The sequence below is a fragment of the Syngnathus acus genome, chromosome 21, assembly GCF_901709675.1.
Source record: "Syngnathus acus chromosome 21, fSynAcu1.2, whole genome shotgun sequence".
Classification (NCBI taxonomy): domain Eukaryota; kingdom Metazoa; phylum Chordata; class Actinopteri; order Syngnathiformes; family Syngnathidae; genus Syngnathus; species Syngnathus acus.
This window is the reverse complement of record NC_051105.1, coordinates 919,993-933,019: the sequence shown is the minus strand read 5'-3', so window position 1 is coordinate 933,019 and position 13,027 is coordinate 919,993. Positions and strand designations below refer to the sequence as shown.

General features: G+C 46.5%; 1 protein-coding gene across 2 annotated transcripts in view; it reads left to right on the top strand.

The window, feature by feature from the left end:
* Positions 1 to 1,094: 1,094 nt before the first annotated feature.
* The window catches only part of col18a1a (collagen type XVIII alpha 1 chain a), a 32,382-nt gene continuing 20,449 nt past the window's right edge, over positions 1,095 to 13,027 (top strand). For both annotated transcript variants that reach the window (XM_037239417.1, XM_037239416.1), the window contains exons 1-2: positions 1,095 to 1,319; positions 1,396 to 1,469. In XM_037239417.1, the coding sequence (XP_037095312.1) occupies positions 1,312 to 1,319; positions 1,396 to 1,469 (82 nt within the window). In that variant the 5' untranslated portion in view covers positions 1,095 to 1,311. The remainder of the gene's footprint in view (positions 1,320 to 1,395; positions 1,470 to 13,027) is intronic.

Sequence of the window (13,027 nt, the reverse complement as noted above, 5' to 3'; positions counted from 1 at the left end):
GGAATGCGAGCAAAGCAGACAATGGCAGGGATCCGGACGTGTTCAGACCTGGAAGACGACAGCGATGCCCAACTGATGGAAGCAGCGAAAGATGAGGCCAAAGAGGAAAACAATGTCTTTTCATCATCCGGCCTCTTCTTTGCAGTCCACTTTCATTTGCTCTATTGTGGCAGTCTTTTTTTTAATCACATCATTTCTGGGCCTGGGTAGCTTTCTTATGGAAAAGCAAATAAGGGATCATAGGTTGTTGTTGTTTTTTCTCCCCTCCCCATATCCTGAAAATAATAGCAACATTATCCTCTGGTGGCCATCTCGTGTAAGTGCAGCAAGAAAAAAAAGCAAAACTCAGACTGGCCTTGAAATGCTTGATGATTAATTATTAAAGCAAAGTCACGAGGAGGCCAAACACCCTGTGCGATCTCAGCTTGTGGTTGGTCACAGTTTGTGCCAAGTCCAAAAAAGGCAAGAAGAAGAAAAATGCATCTTGGGCACCTTAACAGCTACATACAAAATGTGTGAGTCAAGGTTGAAGTGGCCTTTCTTTCTTCCATGCAGAGTAAACAAGAAGCTTTTTACACGAGCCTTGTGCCCTTGCGAGCACAAGCGGGTTAATGACAGTGCAAAGCCGACATGAATGACACATTTTCCGGTGCAAAACGTGTGTTTACACAGCACCTCGAGTACTTTTGACACCCATTGCAGACAAGGAGCACAAGGAGCGCAAAATGTCACTGTAAGAAGGGTGTGAATCGAGAGGAGCACCCATATTCTTCAGATGGATTATTATTCTCATTAGGCTCATTGAAAAATTGATTGAGTTTTAAATTTCATTTTATTCCATTAGATACAACGTTTACAAGCAAAAGATTCAAATGTTTTTTCTGAAAAACGATTGAGTTTTGCATGTTGACCCCGAGATGCAGTTGATCCGAAAAATGTTATTGATGCATATTTGTTCAATGTCATCTTTGTTGCGTGTAATAGATCGGTCGTTTTTTGCAGAATTGATTCCAGGCTTCTTGCAGGTACATCATCAATCCATTCCAAAAATGTGCTTTCAGTTACCCTTTTTTTTTTTTCTTCCCAAGTTGCAAGACACACCTCCGAGCCCACGCGCAGGAAATAATTCGCACTGACGACTTGGAGGAAGTCCCCGGTGGGCGCTGCGAGCCGGTCGGCCCCACACACTGCTTGCTCACTTTTTTGCTCTTCGTGCATCAGCTGGAGGAGCGAGCGGCGCAAAACACCGGCCGGGAGCGAGAGAGCGTCAAAAACTATTCTTCTTGGCTCGGGGGCAGCGCAAGAGACCTGATGATGAGGTACACCGCAACTTTTGCAGCTTTGTCACCTAAAAGTTGCGCATTTGAATTGTTTTATTTTGCTGCCTTCTTACAGGTGTTCCGCAGGGCTGGAGCGCTTTTTGTGCTGCTTCCTCGTTTTTGCAAGGCAGGCTGCAACGCAAAGGCCAGGTAAGGAGACCTTGCACATCTCCTAACTGTGCAATCAGACTTTGAGCTTTTGGCTTGTTTGAGAATTGTCACAAGTCGACAAATGCCCGCCAACACACGCCGGAAGAATAAGAATGACATGTTTCAATGCTCTAACCTGTGTGACTTGGATGGATGGATGGACAGACGGATGCTTTATCCATAAATAACAAAAAGTATCTTGGCCTGTTTGAAATTGACGAACGCTGGATTCCCAATTTACTTTAAATGCATCAAAGATTTTTTTTGTGTGCATGTCTATTTCCATATTCATTTCATCAAGTGACACCTTCCCCATACGCTTGTGTTTGCAATGATGACAAATATGAATTGACCCGCCCGGATGTCAACATAGCATAGTAGGAAAAAAAACTCGCCCAATGGCAACAATCCATGGGTTAAGTTGACTTTTCCTTTCCTCCATTGATTTGATTGTCTCCTGGTCTGAGGTGCGTTAAAATATTCCGCATGTCCACTATTTAGCCATTTGGTTCCGTGGATTCTGACGTGGAGGTGAACGCAGTCAATCAAAGAGGCGCCTCGGTAGACGGGTGCGTCAACAACAACAAAAAAGTCCAGTTGTTCTGCGTTCCTTGTCTGGACTGAACATGACAAAATGTCACTTGGCAATCTTCGGAACGCCAAAATATATTCCCGAATGAAAGAACCGTCTTCTGTCGTTGAATAATTGATCTGCGTAATTAATCTGGCTGATGTTTTGTTGCCCTGTCAGTTGATAGGGAGATGAAATTGAGAGGGCGTTGATTAATATTTGATTGACAAGCGATCGGAGGTCAAAGCCTTGCAGGGGGGGGGGGGGAATACTCAAAAGTGACGGATGAGCTGTTTGCCTTGAGTTTGGACCTCCTTGGAGCAGATTATTGCAAAATGGTGTGACTTTCAGTCCATCTTTATGACAAATGTTCTCTCTCAAGCCAAATTGTCCAGGTCTTTGGGAGTTGCAAGCACCAGTTGAGATGCTCTGCTACTTCTTGGTAAAGTGAGACGGCTCTCGCCTTGAGCCACTCATCTCTTATGTGTTGAGATCCTTCATGTACCTGTAGAAGTAGAAACCTTTGGCAACGTGACATCATCGGTCGCAAAGTCCTCCTTCCATTCGGCGGCGGCGGTGTCGTGCATGCGTGCGTGTGACATGCTTGAATTGGGCTCTAATTTATTCCCAGTCCCCGGCTGGGTCAGGAATCCCTATTGTCATGTGATCTTTGACATGCACCCAGCGGTGGTTTTGCCTGAGGGGAGCGGGATGAGGAAAAGGAGGGAGGGGGTGGGGCCGCTTGTAAGGGGACACCCCGCCGGGCCATTTAATGGCTGAATTAGATGCCACATTAAAAATCACAGTTGGCCTCGGGGCATTCCGCATTTGGAACATAGTCGGATTGTGCAAGCAGAGAGAAAGTTCACCCCCCCGACCTTAACCCTCACAAAACATTGACAGCCTCCAAGAATGAAATATTGTCTGAGGCTGCAGATGGGTGGCACTTTTTGGATGATGATGATGAAATAAATGGGCCGGCTGTGCGCAGATTCTGTTGACTCACTCAACCTTGTGATGTCTAATCCCTGGATTTGCCAGTCGCTAAAGCCACTTATTGGTGATGGAGCACCTCATGAGGTGCTGCGCATCGAGGCGCCATCTCCGTCGCGTGGATTTCAAAGGTCATTAAGCCACTCCCGTCTGGGAGGATGGCTTCTATCTAGGAGTGTCAGGGTTACCAGGTTTGGACTTGTGGCTGGGGGTGGGGCCGGGGCTGGGGGGGGGGGGGTCATTCCAAGTGTCAAGTGGTCTGCACCTCCCTTATTGGCTCACTTTTCTCTGCCTTTGCACAACCTTGACGCGAGGGATTAACGCTCCCTGTTTCCAGAGTGCAGAATTTGTGTGTGTGTGTGTGTACGTGTACGTATATATATGTGTGTGTGTGTGTGTGTGTGTGTACGTGTGATTATGCATGTATGTGTATGTATGCGTGTATATGTGTGTTGTATGTGTGTGCGTGTGTCACTCACCGAGATGTAAGTCGGCTAACTTGTAAGGTTGCGCATTCTTCTTCAGTTGTAGCTTTGTGATTGTTTCAAAAAGATGGCATGTGAAGACAGGAGCTTGCAAAGGCAAGCCATTTTGGTATTGGCTTTGAAATTGCGTCTATGAGCAAGATGTGTTTTTGTCAGCACATCCTGCTTTGCTTACTTGGATTGCCCCGTCTAAATTTTGTTGCAAATCTCTAGATCGGGTCAGGACATTGAAAAACATGGCCTAGTTTCAGACAGCCCCCTCCCACGCCTGCTCACACACGCACACACAAAAACACACACACGCACACACGCTGTTTAAATTAGAGTCCACGGACATGGAGGAAACGTTTAGAGAAAGGTTTGAGTTATTTGTCATTGGGTTTTCTTTTTCCCGTTTGCTATTTCTAACTGCTGCCATTCAAAAAGAAACACGTGCATCTCGCTAAACAAACTTGACCAAGTATGGACAAAAAAAGTCCGTCCTTGACAAATGTATTTGGCAAATGCGTCATGAAGACACCTGGGAAGGCTTTTGAATTGCAAACAGTGTTATTTGTATGGTGGATGTGCCGCCACTTGAGTTTCAGGTGCTGCCGTCGTCTTGTCTCTCATGTTGCGGCCGATGACAAAATACAGAGCTTTCGCCTAATTGCTAGTCTCGCCGCAAAGGGGAGCGGGTCCGCGTGGCCGCTTGTGCCGTGGGCCCAAATGTCTTCGGCACTCAAGGCATGCTGAGCTCTTTCCTGTTGGGGGCAAAAGCCTCACTTATCTGCTGGTCTTTCCCAGCCCCGACCCGAGTCACGTTTGCCGGAGTTTCCACAGCTGCATTTTGGTAGGAAAAAAAAAATAAGAACGAGTGCACTGGTCCTAAAGTGTACACATTCAAAGATAACCTTTTACTCACATTTGAAGGGGAGGTTGCGTGTGGATTTGTCAATAAAGATAAGATTTGATGATCCACTGAAATGATGTCAACAATATGCAAATGTGCAAAAAACTGTTGCAATGTCTCAATCTTGACAAAAGGTGAGTTTGGGTTGACTTTTACGCACTTCCCCGGCACAAGAAACGCATTTGGCTGCTACGGGAGGAAACCAGATCTTTCGACCTGCCATTTTGTTCCCCGTCTCTCGCTGTAGGCGGCCTTCTCTTGTCCTTGAACACATGACACCAAACAAGAGACCACCCCTCTTGCAGAATCACTGGATTTTTTTTCTTGGGACACACTCACCGAGACTTGAGTGAGCTTTCCCTCCGATTTACTGGTTAGTTGAAGCATATTTAAAGTGCCAGATGTGACCTTTGGTCAACAGAAGCCGCAGTATCCCACTCGATGCATATTGCAAAACGACTGAATGGACCATTGAAGATTTCACGAGGCCTCTCCTAGGAATGCCTTTGTCCGTTTCAAACGTGGCTCTCTGTTATGTGGTCTTATCTTCTGATTGACTCTGGCGATTCGCAAGCCGCCTTTGAAAGCGGCCGCGGATTCCGCTCATTCACCCGTCCCTCAAGAGTCGCTGTGTCTCTAAGGCACTTGTCTTCTGTTTTTTTTTTTGCCCACTGGCAAATCTCACACCGCGGGGGTGTGTGAATTGAGGAGAATCCCATGGACCGGCCGAGCAGATTACCATCAAGTCGAGTCTCGAGGGCTCGTGACAAAAGGGGGATTTGCTGAGGTTTCCTTCTTCTGTTGGAAGTACGACTTGGAAAAAGGCTAGGGTGCCCACGCCTACAGCCACAACAAGAGAAGTTATGGATTGTCCAAGGGTCATACATTGGAGAGTCCTTCAAAAGTTGTGGATGGCGCTCAGGACTTTGTTTAGGGAAGCTCTCTTCAAGTGTGGCACAAAGGGTCAGCTCAGTAGTGCTCTGCGATCCAAATCCAAGCCTGGACCTTGTGCCAGTAACAGAATGTCTGTTGTCGACTAAGGTTGTCCCAGTTCTCAAATTCCCAATCCAAGCCTGGACCTAGAGCCAGTAACAGAGTGTCTGTCGTCGACTTCAGTTGTCCCAAAATCCAAATCCAAGACGAAACTGTTCACCTTCAGGGTCTGAGAACAAGTGTGTCCCAAGTCACGTTCAGTATTTAGGCTGATATTGAACTGCCAAAGGATCGTACCGCAAAAGTTGATCTTGTTTTGTGCTCCTAAGCGGAATATTTCCGAGCTGGTTGCGGTGTAGAGTCCACTTTGCCGGTTTCACGTGTTGAAAACAAGGAAAGTGGCGCGGGGTGGGAAGCAGAGTCTGCATCAATCCACCTCAAATGAATGCTCATAACTTGTAATTGTGTGAACGGTGAGTTTGCAGACAATAAAGGCTGCCCTCTATTCACTCCTCGCTTGCTTTGGGCCAGGTGGCACGGTGCCATCCATTCAGAGCTTTGGATCAGGGGAGGAGGTCAGCCATGAGGACATTAAATATTTAAAGGACTGACCAGAGAGATTTGCGGGGGCCATTCATCTGGCGAGCCAAAGTACTTCATTCTGAGGAATTCGCTGAGCCTTTGAGGGATGCAAAGTGCTTGTGAAAACATCAGGTTGAACACAACCCCGTGGTTTCTCAGCCCTAGTTGACTTTGCCATCTCCATTTATTGACGATTGTTTCCTGTCCTGGATGTGGAAAGCATAACAAGAGCGTCACACGTTTTTCAAATGGTCAAATTTGTGCGTTTGAATCCGCCATCAAATATTTTGTCCATCAAGTGTGTGAAGATTTCTTGCAAAATCCTTTTTGCCTTTTGTAGTTTTAGCCAGTCCGACCCGTTGAACTCATTCACTGCCAACCCAGTTAATATCTCTGACGTCTATAACCGTCAATGGCACTGAATGCGTTAATGTCAAATTACATGTCACATAGACTTCATCAAGAGTTGCTGGTTGCCACAAATAACTGGCAAACAACTCAATCATCCAGGGAACGTAAGGAAAGATTTCTTCTCTTAGTTGGGTTCGCATGTCATTCCTAACTATTTCCGTAACGAAGATCCCCCTCAGCCTCGGGATGGCTGGCTTATCATTCTTCCATCTCTCCAACTCCGAAAGTATGGCGAGGTCGCTTGATGCCCGAGGGAAGGAATACCTGCAGATATTTGCCTGGGTGGAGCTCTTCCACTTGGATGCCTCAAGATGCGGCAGTGCTTACTTTGGACCCGTGACACAATATTCAAAACTGCTGCGGCCTTGTGTGTTGTCACGGTTACTGTATGTTTTGAAAAGAACGCCCCCCCTGCCCCCCCCCCCACGTGGGGCCGTTCAGCTGGTTCACTAAGTTCAATGAAAATCAGGTTGCTGCGCTCTCTAAAGCTCCACCACGTGGATTAGAAAATGCCTGTGCTTGGTGTAAGCTCAAACGAAGGAAGAGGAAGATTTGATTGGATTTGATTTTTGCGGCGCCCAAAAGAGGGGTGGGCGGAGGGGTTATGAATGCCGGCACCCCGGACTCTAATCTTCTCTGTACTAATTGACAGCCCTGATATTGTCTTGTGGATGAAAGGCCTCTTTGTCACTCCGGCTTCTCTTCACTTCTGTATCCCGGCGGGGCGGGCCTCTGATATCGCCGTCGGCGTGACGTCACCCTCTGGCGGCCATTGTTTCAATTCATTCCAGGAGATTAAAGTGTCAACGAAAGGCGAAGTTAACCGCCAAAGGTCTTCAAGGACCTTAGTTTGAAATAGTTTGCATTGTTTGCACAGGCTGAACGTTGAGCGAATGCGAATATCCATTTGAAGATTTTCCAGCTTCCCAGCTGCTCTGCAACATCTTGGACCTGTGGAGACAAGCAAAACGTCTGCGCTGGTGAATGGGTGTGTCGTCGGTGAGATAGTCAGTGCGGATGGTGATAAAGTGGCCTTTTCATCACGAAAAACTTCCCCTTCCAATCAAAGATTTGGCACGTGTTGTTGTTCTCTGCGCTTTGAACTTAAATAAGCGTGCACAGAAGGGGCGAATCAAGACAAGACAGGAGTTGGAAATTACAGATAGTTGCTTCACTTGGGCGCCGTGTGGCTAGCTTGGCGCGTTGTGCGAGTTGAGGGTGGCTAACCCTTAAAGGCCAAACGCCTCGATTCTGCCGTCCTTCTCGCACGTACGGCCCCGAGGTCTTTTTCCGATGGTCAGTCAATAAATTGTCCCGCATGATTGGCAGGAGAATGCAAAGAATGCCGATAGCCTGGGAAGTTTGTCAGTGGACGTCGGCGATGGCAAAGCGGCCGGCGGGCCTCCGTTTTATTAGATATGAGCATGTCTTGGAATGCGACCGTTTGATTTATGAAGCCGACAGGCTGCAGCGCTTCCGCGACTCCTCATTACCTTTTGCAACCTGTGACACACAAAGGTTAAGTCTTGACTTTTTGTGCTTCTTTGAGGATTTCTAGGATCTTTCTTTTTTACTATCTCCAACTTTTCAAGCATGAAACTGTCCACTAAGAGTTTGCACACGTGCACCATTGCCCTTCTTTCATAGTCAAAGAGACAGACGCATTATCAGTGTTTTGTTCACAATACAAAAAGGATGAAGAATTTTCTTGTCTTATTGTTTCCAAAAAGCAATTACAGTACAATAATTGGCGAGCACAAAATCGAGTCTAGACTACAGATGAATCACGAAAGCCATCGCTGGTTAATTAAGATTAGCCACAGGCAGACAAAGTTGACGTGTGGCTAATTATAATCATTCATCATAATAGTTTGACGTCCCGACTGACAAAATCCAAAGCAGCTCACATTAGACACATTTTGGGCTCCAATATTTACTCGGTCGTATCGTTTATCGCGCGCGGATGGGTGGGCAGAGGCCAACTATTTAAGTGGCAGCAATTCAAAAGTTACTTTTCCACAATAACTTCAAGGAAGTTGTCAGCATGTACTCAACATGTCACAATGTCTTCCAGTAATGATGATTCATGGAAGTTTTTTTTTTTTTTACTGTGGCTGCTGGTCCTGTATTTATTTTGTCTTAATTGTCCTTGTTGATCTTATTTTTTGCTGAATACACATTGAGATAGCTAGCTTTGGAAAAGACAAGAAAATCTGCTCTCAAATCAGATCTGGATGGCAAAACATGGATTAATAGTCAAGATGTTTTTCTCTTGCAAGGGAAGGAAGAAGTCTGCTCTCATCCCACTTGATGGAAGAGCTTGTCAATGCTTATTTCCAAAGCAAGAAAAGAGTTGAAAGAAAACTCTGAATTCACTTAACGGTGCCTTTCGAGGTTGCCTTAACAAATGACCATCTTCCATTGTTCCGAGGCAGACATCAGTTGAACAAAGACTGAAGTCCACCCAAAGTGCGTAACGTGGGATTTCACGGCAAAGTACGACAGTAACCGGAGGAAACCTGCAAACGTGGTCAGCGCCTTCTGACTTTATTTCTGCTGGCTGTCAATCATCTAAATGGCCCTAAACTCAGTAGCTGCAGCTGAAATGAGGGGGGGGGGGTCGCACACACACACACACACTCTGAAGTCGCCTTGGTGAATAGTCAGAGGTAGTGGAGAATGCAGATAATGGCCACGGATCCCTTTTTTACCTACCCCCCAAATGAAACACAGCCCAACTGGAATCTTCTTTGTTTGGCCGTCCTGTCAAGGTGCCACAGCCAGACCCCCAACAAGTGACATATATCTGGGGGACCATTTCTCTACGGGCATCTGGATGCCACGGCCACTAGCTTGAGTGGGACTCTCGCGCCACCTCACGGTCCCATTATCGATAAGCCTTTGCGGTCTGTCGAACCCTCGCGTCTGCGTCGGTATTGGCTAGCAAGGAAATGTGGAAAAAACCTTGCAGGTAGCAATTTGCCGGCTCGTGCGTCACTCCAGCCTTCCTTGGTTGTCTTAAGTGATGAAAGGAGGCGTCCGGCCCCATCTAGTCATTCAAGGTTGCGCCGTGGACGCTTAAGTGTGCCTCCACACCCTTCCAACCTGGCATTTTCTCCTCGGACCCGCTCATAAACTGGAGACAAATAATGAGTACGAGACGCGGACTTGAAAGGGCGACATTGTGTCCTTTGCGAGGCTTCCTCTTGTTGCGCTTTAGCCAGCTTTGAAAATGTGTCTTATGTCCTTTGAAGGCATCTTTCCGTTCAGGTAGTTCAACTGCAAAGTGAAGCGATGCAAATTTCCAAGCAAGGCCTGGCCTCGCTACCGAAGAGGCTCCCTTGACCTCCTTTTTCAAAAACAACTTGCAGGAAATCCAGCAAGGTCTGCTGAAAATATTACAATCTCGCTCTCCACCTCCACGTTCGGCAATGGTTTTTGGAGTGCGTCGAGAAGGTTGACACATGTGAAGTTCATCACACCCCCTCCAAAAATGCCTTTGTTTAAAACCCACAGGAATGGTTTGGTTCTTTTTTTTCCGGAACGCTCCTTTTTGTGGAGTAGTTGACTCCAAAAAGTCCCTGGCAATATTCTGATACCTGAATTTATCTGGACTGAATTGAGGAAAAAACTCGAGATGCAGTTTCCTCTACTGCAGTCCTCGGTTGGGTTTTGGGGCTGAGGATGTCCTGAATCTGTGCAGGATACAATGAAAACTTCAGCTGGGTCGTCTTTCCTGTATATGGCAGTTGAGTGAGATGACGCCGTCTGCGTTTTCGGACCTCTGCCCATCAAGTTCTGGCAATCACACGGCATTTCCTCCCGCTAATCAATGTTCTTCCTCCGAAAGCCGCCGAGCTCAAATCGGCTTTGAAGTTTCCTTTTTGGAAATCCCTTTGTCGAGTTCACCTAAGGGGCTGGCTCGGAATTGAACATCTTGCCGTCACATGTTTTGCTGGAGCAGAAAGTCGTGTCAGGGAAATGTTCAACAAAGTCTGCGGTGAAGCATGAATGAATCCATTGTTACTTTATTTGTGATACAAAATTAGCTTTTCTTTATCGTCAACTCAGCTTCTTCCATGTAACTGGCAACATATTCCCGATAGCCAGACTTGAGATAAGAAGGAAAGGCTCCGACGGCCATTCTTGGTCCACATCTGGATTTCCCCTCTTCCCATCTGTTTGCAAGAAATGTCGCTGCCGTCGCTGATTCACGCTGGAAAACTGCACAGCAACATGTTACTCATCTTAGCATGCTTCAGGGAGCGGAAATAAACTCTGTCAGAGAGTTTGGCACATCAATTTTCTCCCGTAATATAACGAGAGATCTTTCTGGGGTCTCTTGCGCCATTCAAAGGCATAAAGATAAATCCCTGCCGAGGCGTCAAGTCCGCCGGTGACAAAGGGACGCTGGTTTGTACCCGGGCCAACATTCCCAACTCGTCTCGTCTGACTGTTTCACGACATGCGTTTGGAGCGGGAAAGAAAGGCCAAAGAGCCTCGGAGTGTGTGACAGGAAATTCTCAATCATGTGGGCCGTGAGCACAATTACCCCTTCTCTGGAAAAAAAAACAAATCACATAAGAGAAGCCGATGATGCTTTATCGTGTGAATTGCGCCTCTCCACTTGCAAGCCAACTTTTACATGAAAGGGGGATTTTAACAAACATACTCTCGAATGTGCCTGTAAAGAATCTGGCGCAAAGTACATTTCTCTCCCCCGGGGATTGTCTAATCGGGGAAACTCGGCTTGAAAAACAAATGGGACTTGGGGACAAATAGAGTCGATGTGATGCGTGACGCAGTCGCTCTTCCGGTTGCCATCTAAATCCCCGACAGTCGACGGACTTGGGATCGCTGCTCTTGATTTTCGGAAGCGTTGTCGTCAACAGCTGTCCAAACACAAAACCAGCTGAAAGCGGCGACGTAAGCTGCCATCATCACCAAGTCCCCAACCAAATAGTCTGGCTGTCTGTTTTAATCCCCCCCCAAAAAAAGGAAGGAAGGAAGGAAGGAAGGAAGGAAGGAAGGAAGGAAGGAAGGAAGGAAGGAAGGAAGGAAGGAAGGTGTTTACATGCATTTGAAATGTCTGCTGATTTCTTTCCTTCCTTCAGCAGGTCAGTCACTCATTAGTTATGGCAGAAAAAAGCATTGTTTACTTAACGGCCTTGACATATTTATGGGCTTATAAAACACGGTGCTTGGCATCAAACAAGAGCCAGTGTGGTCGGAGGAAAAAAAAAAAGGTTTGGGCTTGTCTTTCAGGTGCTAAAGCGCAGCTCCTTTGCATAGTTGCTGCTCCAGTGAGCTCACCTTAACCCGCTGCCAAATAGTCAGCCAGGATATGGACAAGAATGAGTCATGTAAATACAGCAAGTCTCAAAGACCAGAACATCCTGTCAGTCATTTATCCCCCCCACGGAGAGTTTCCCCATCTGATCTTCGGAGTCCAACCGCTGTTGGGTCCCACCCAAACGAGGAGAAAAAATTGAGAATCCCAATGGCTGCATGGAGAAAATTTCAAATGTAGCTGGTGGCTATTTTCTCTCACTCTGCTGCATTTGGGTCGATTTGTATGCAAGCGAGCCCCTCACCCTTGCTCCTGTTCGACTCTGCCTGGATTCCAGGTGTGGGAGAGTCTGGAAAGCAGGTCAATGATTTGTCAAAGCCTTCGCCTCAGAGTCCAAGCACTCTGATGTCAAAAGAATATTGTACGTGCGTCAATAACCCCGAGATATTGAACAAATTAATAAATCTGGAGAAAAGAAGAAAAAAAAGCACGGCAATTGTGGTAGAACGCAAAATGTGCATGCTGAAGAACAGGAATAGAACTGAAAAGTGACTTTGAAAATGCTGAGTAGCAAAAGTAGATCAGTAGGTTTGGAATCTTGACTTAATGCATGTTAATGGGAGAGCAATCCCAAAAAAAAAAAAACCCTGACCAAAGTCATCATGATAACCGCACATGAGTCATTGTGTTCAAAGTGGAAGACGCCGGCATGTCTTGAAGCTGCCTGCTCTGAAAGCGCCGCTAGGAGGAGACTCCTCTCCACTTTTTGCTCAAGTCAGCGCTTTGCGTTTGGCCTTTGGTGCGTCGGGCGGGTGGGGGGGGGCATGATGCAGCATGGCGGCTTAAGTTCACCTTTTGAATGTCATTTCATGTTTGATATTAAGGAGCTTTAAGGGCTTGATCTGTCAAACGGGGAAACCTAATCCCCGCAGCACACGTCTTTGCGGTTTCCTGTGCGCTGTGACATCATCATGCATGGGCAAGCTGTAGCACCAAATCAAGATTTGCACTTTTCCTCTGACCACAGCGGGAACCGCATGATGTCGTTTTGTATCTTATCGCCAATTCCACAGAGTGCTTTATCTCACGTTTGGCGTGGACAGTTGTTTTTTTTTCCTGTTTGATTTTCACCAGGTGTCTTTTTGTTTGGAGCCCAGCACCTGTATAAATTTGTCTTGGCGAGATAGAATCATTTGGGGTCGCTGATGCCATTGTTGCTGCAAATGTTGCTAACACACATCAAGCACATCTTTTTATCTTCTAAACTTTTTCGACTGGTGCTGTGTTAACTGTGTTTTTGACATTGAAGTGTTTAAGCATTTTAGTTTGTGTTACATGCACACTTTCATCAAATTATTTTTAATTTATATTATTTGTATTATTATGCATCAGTTACTTGTC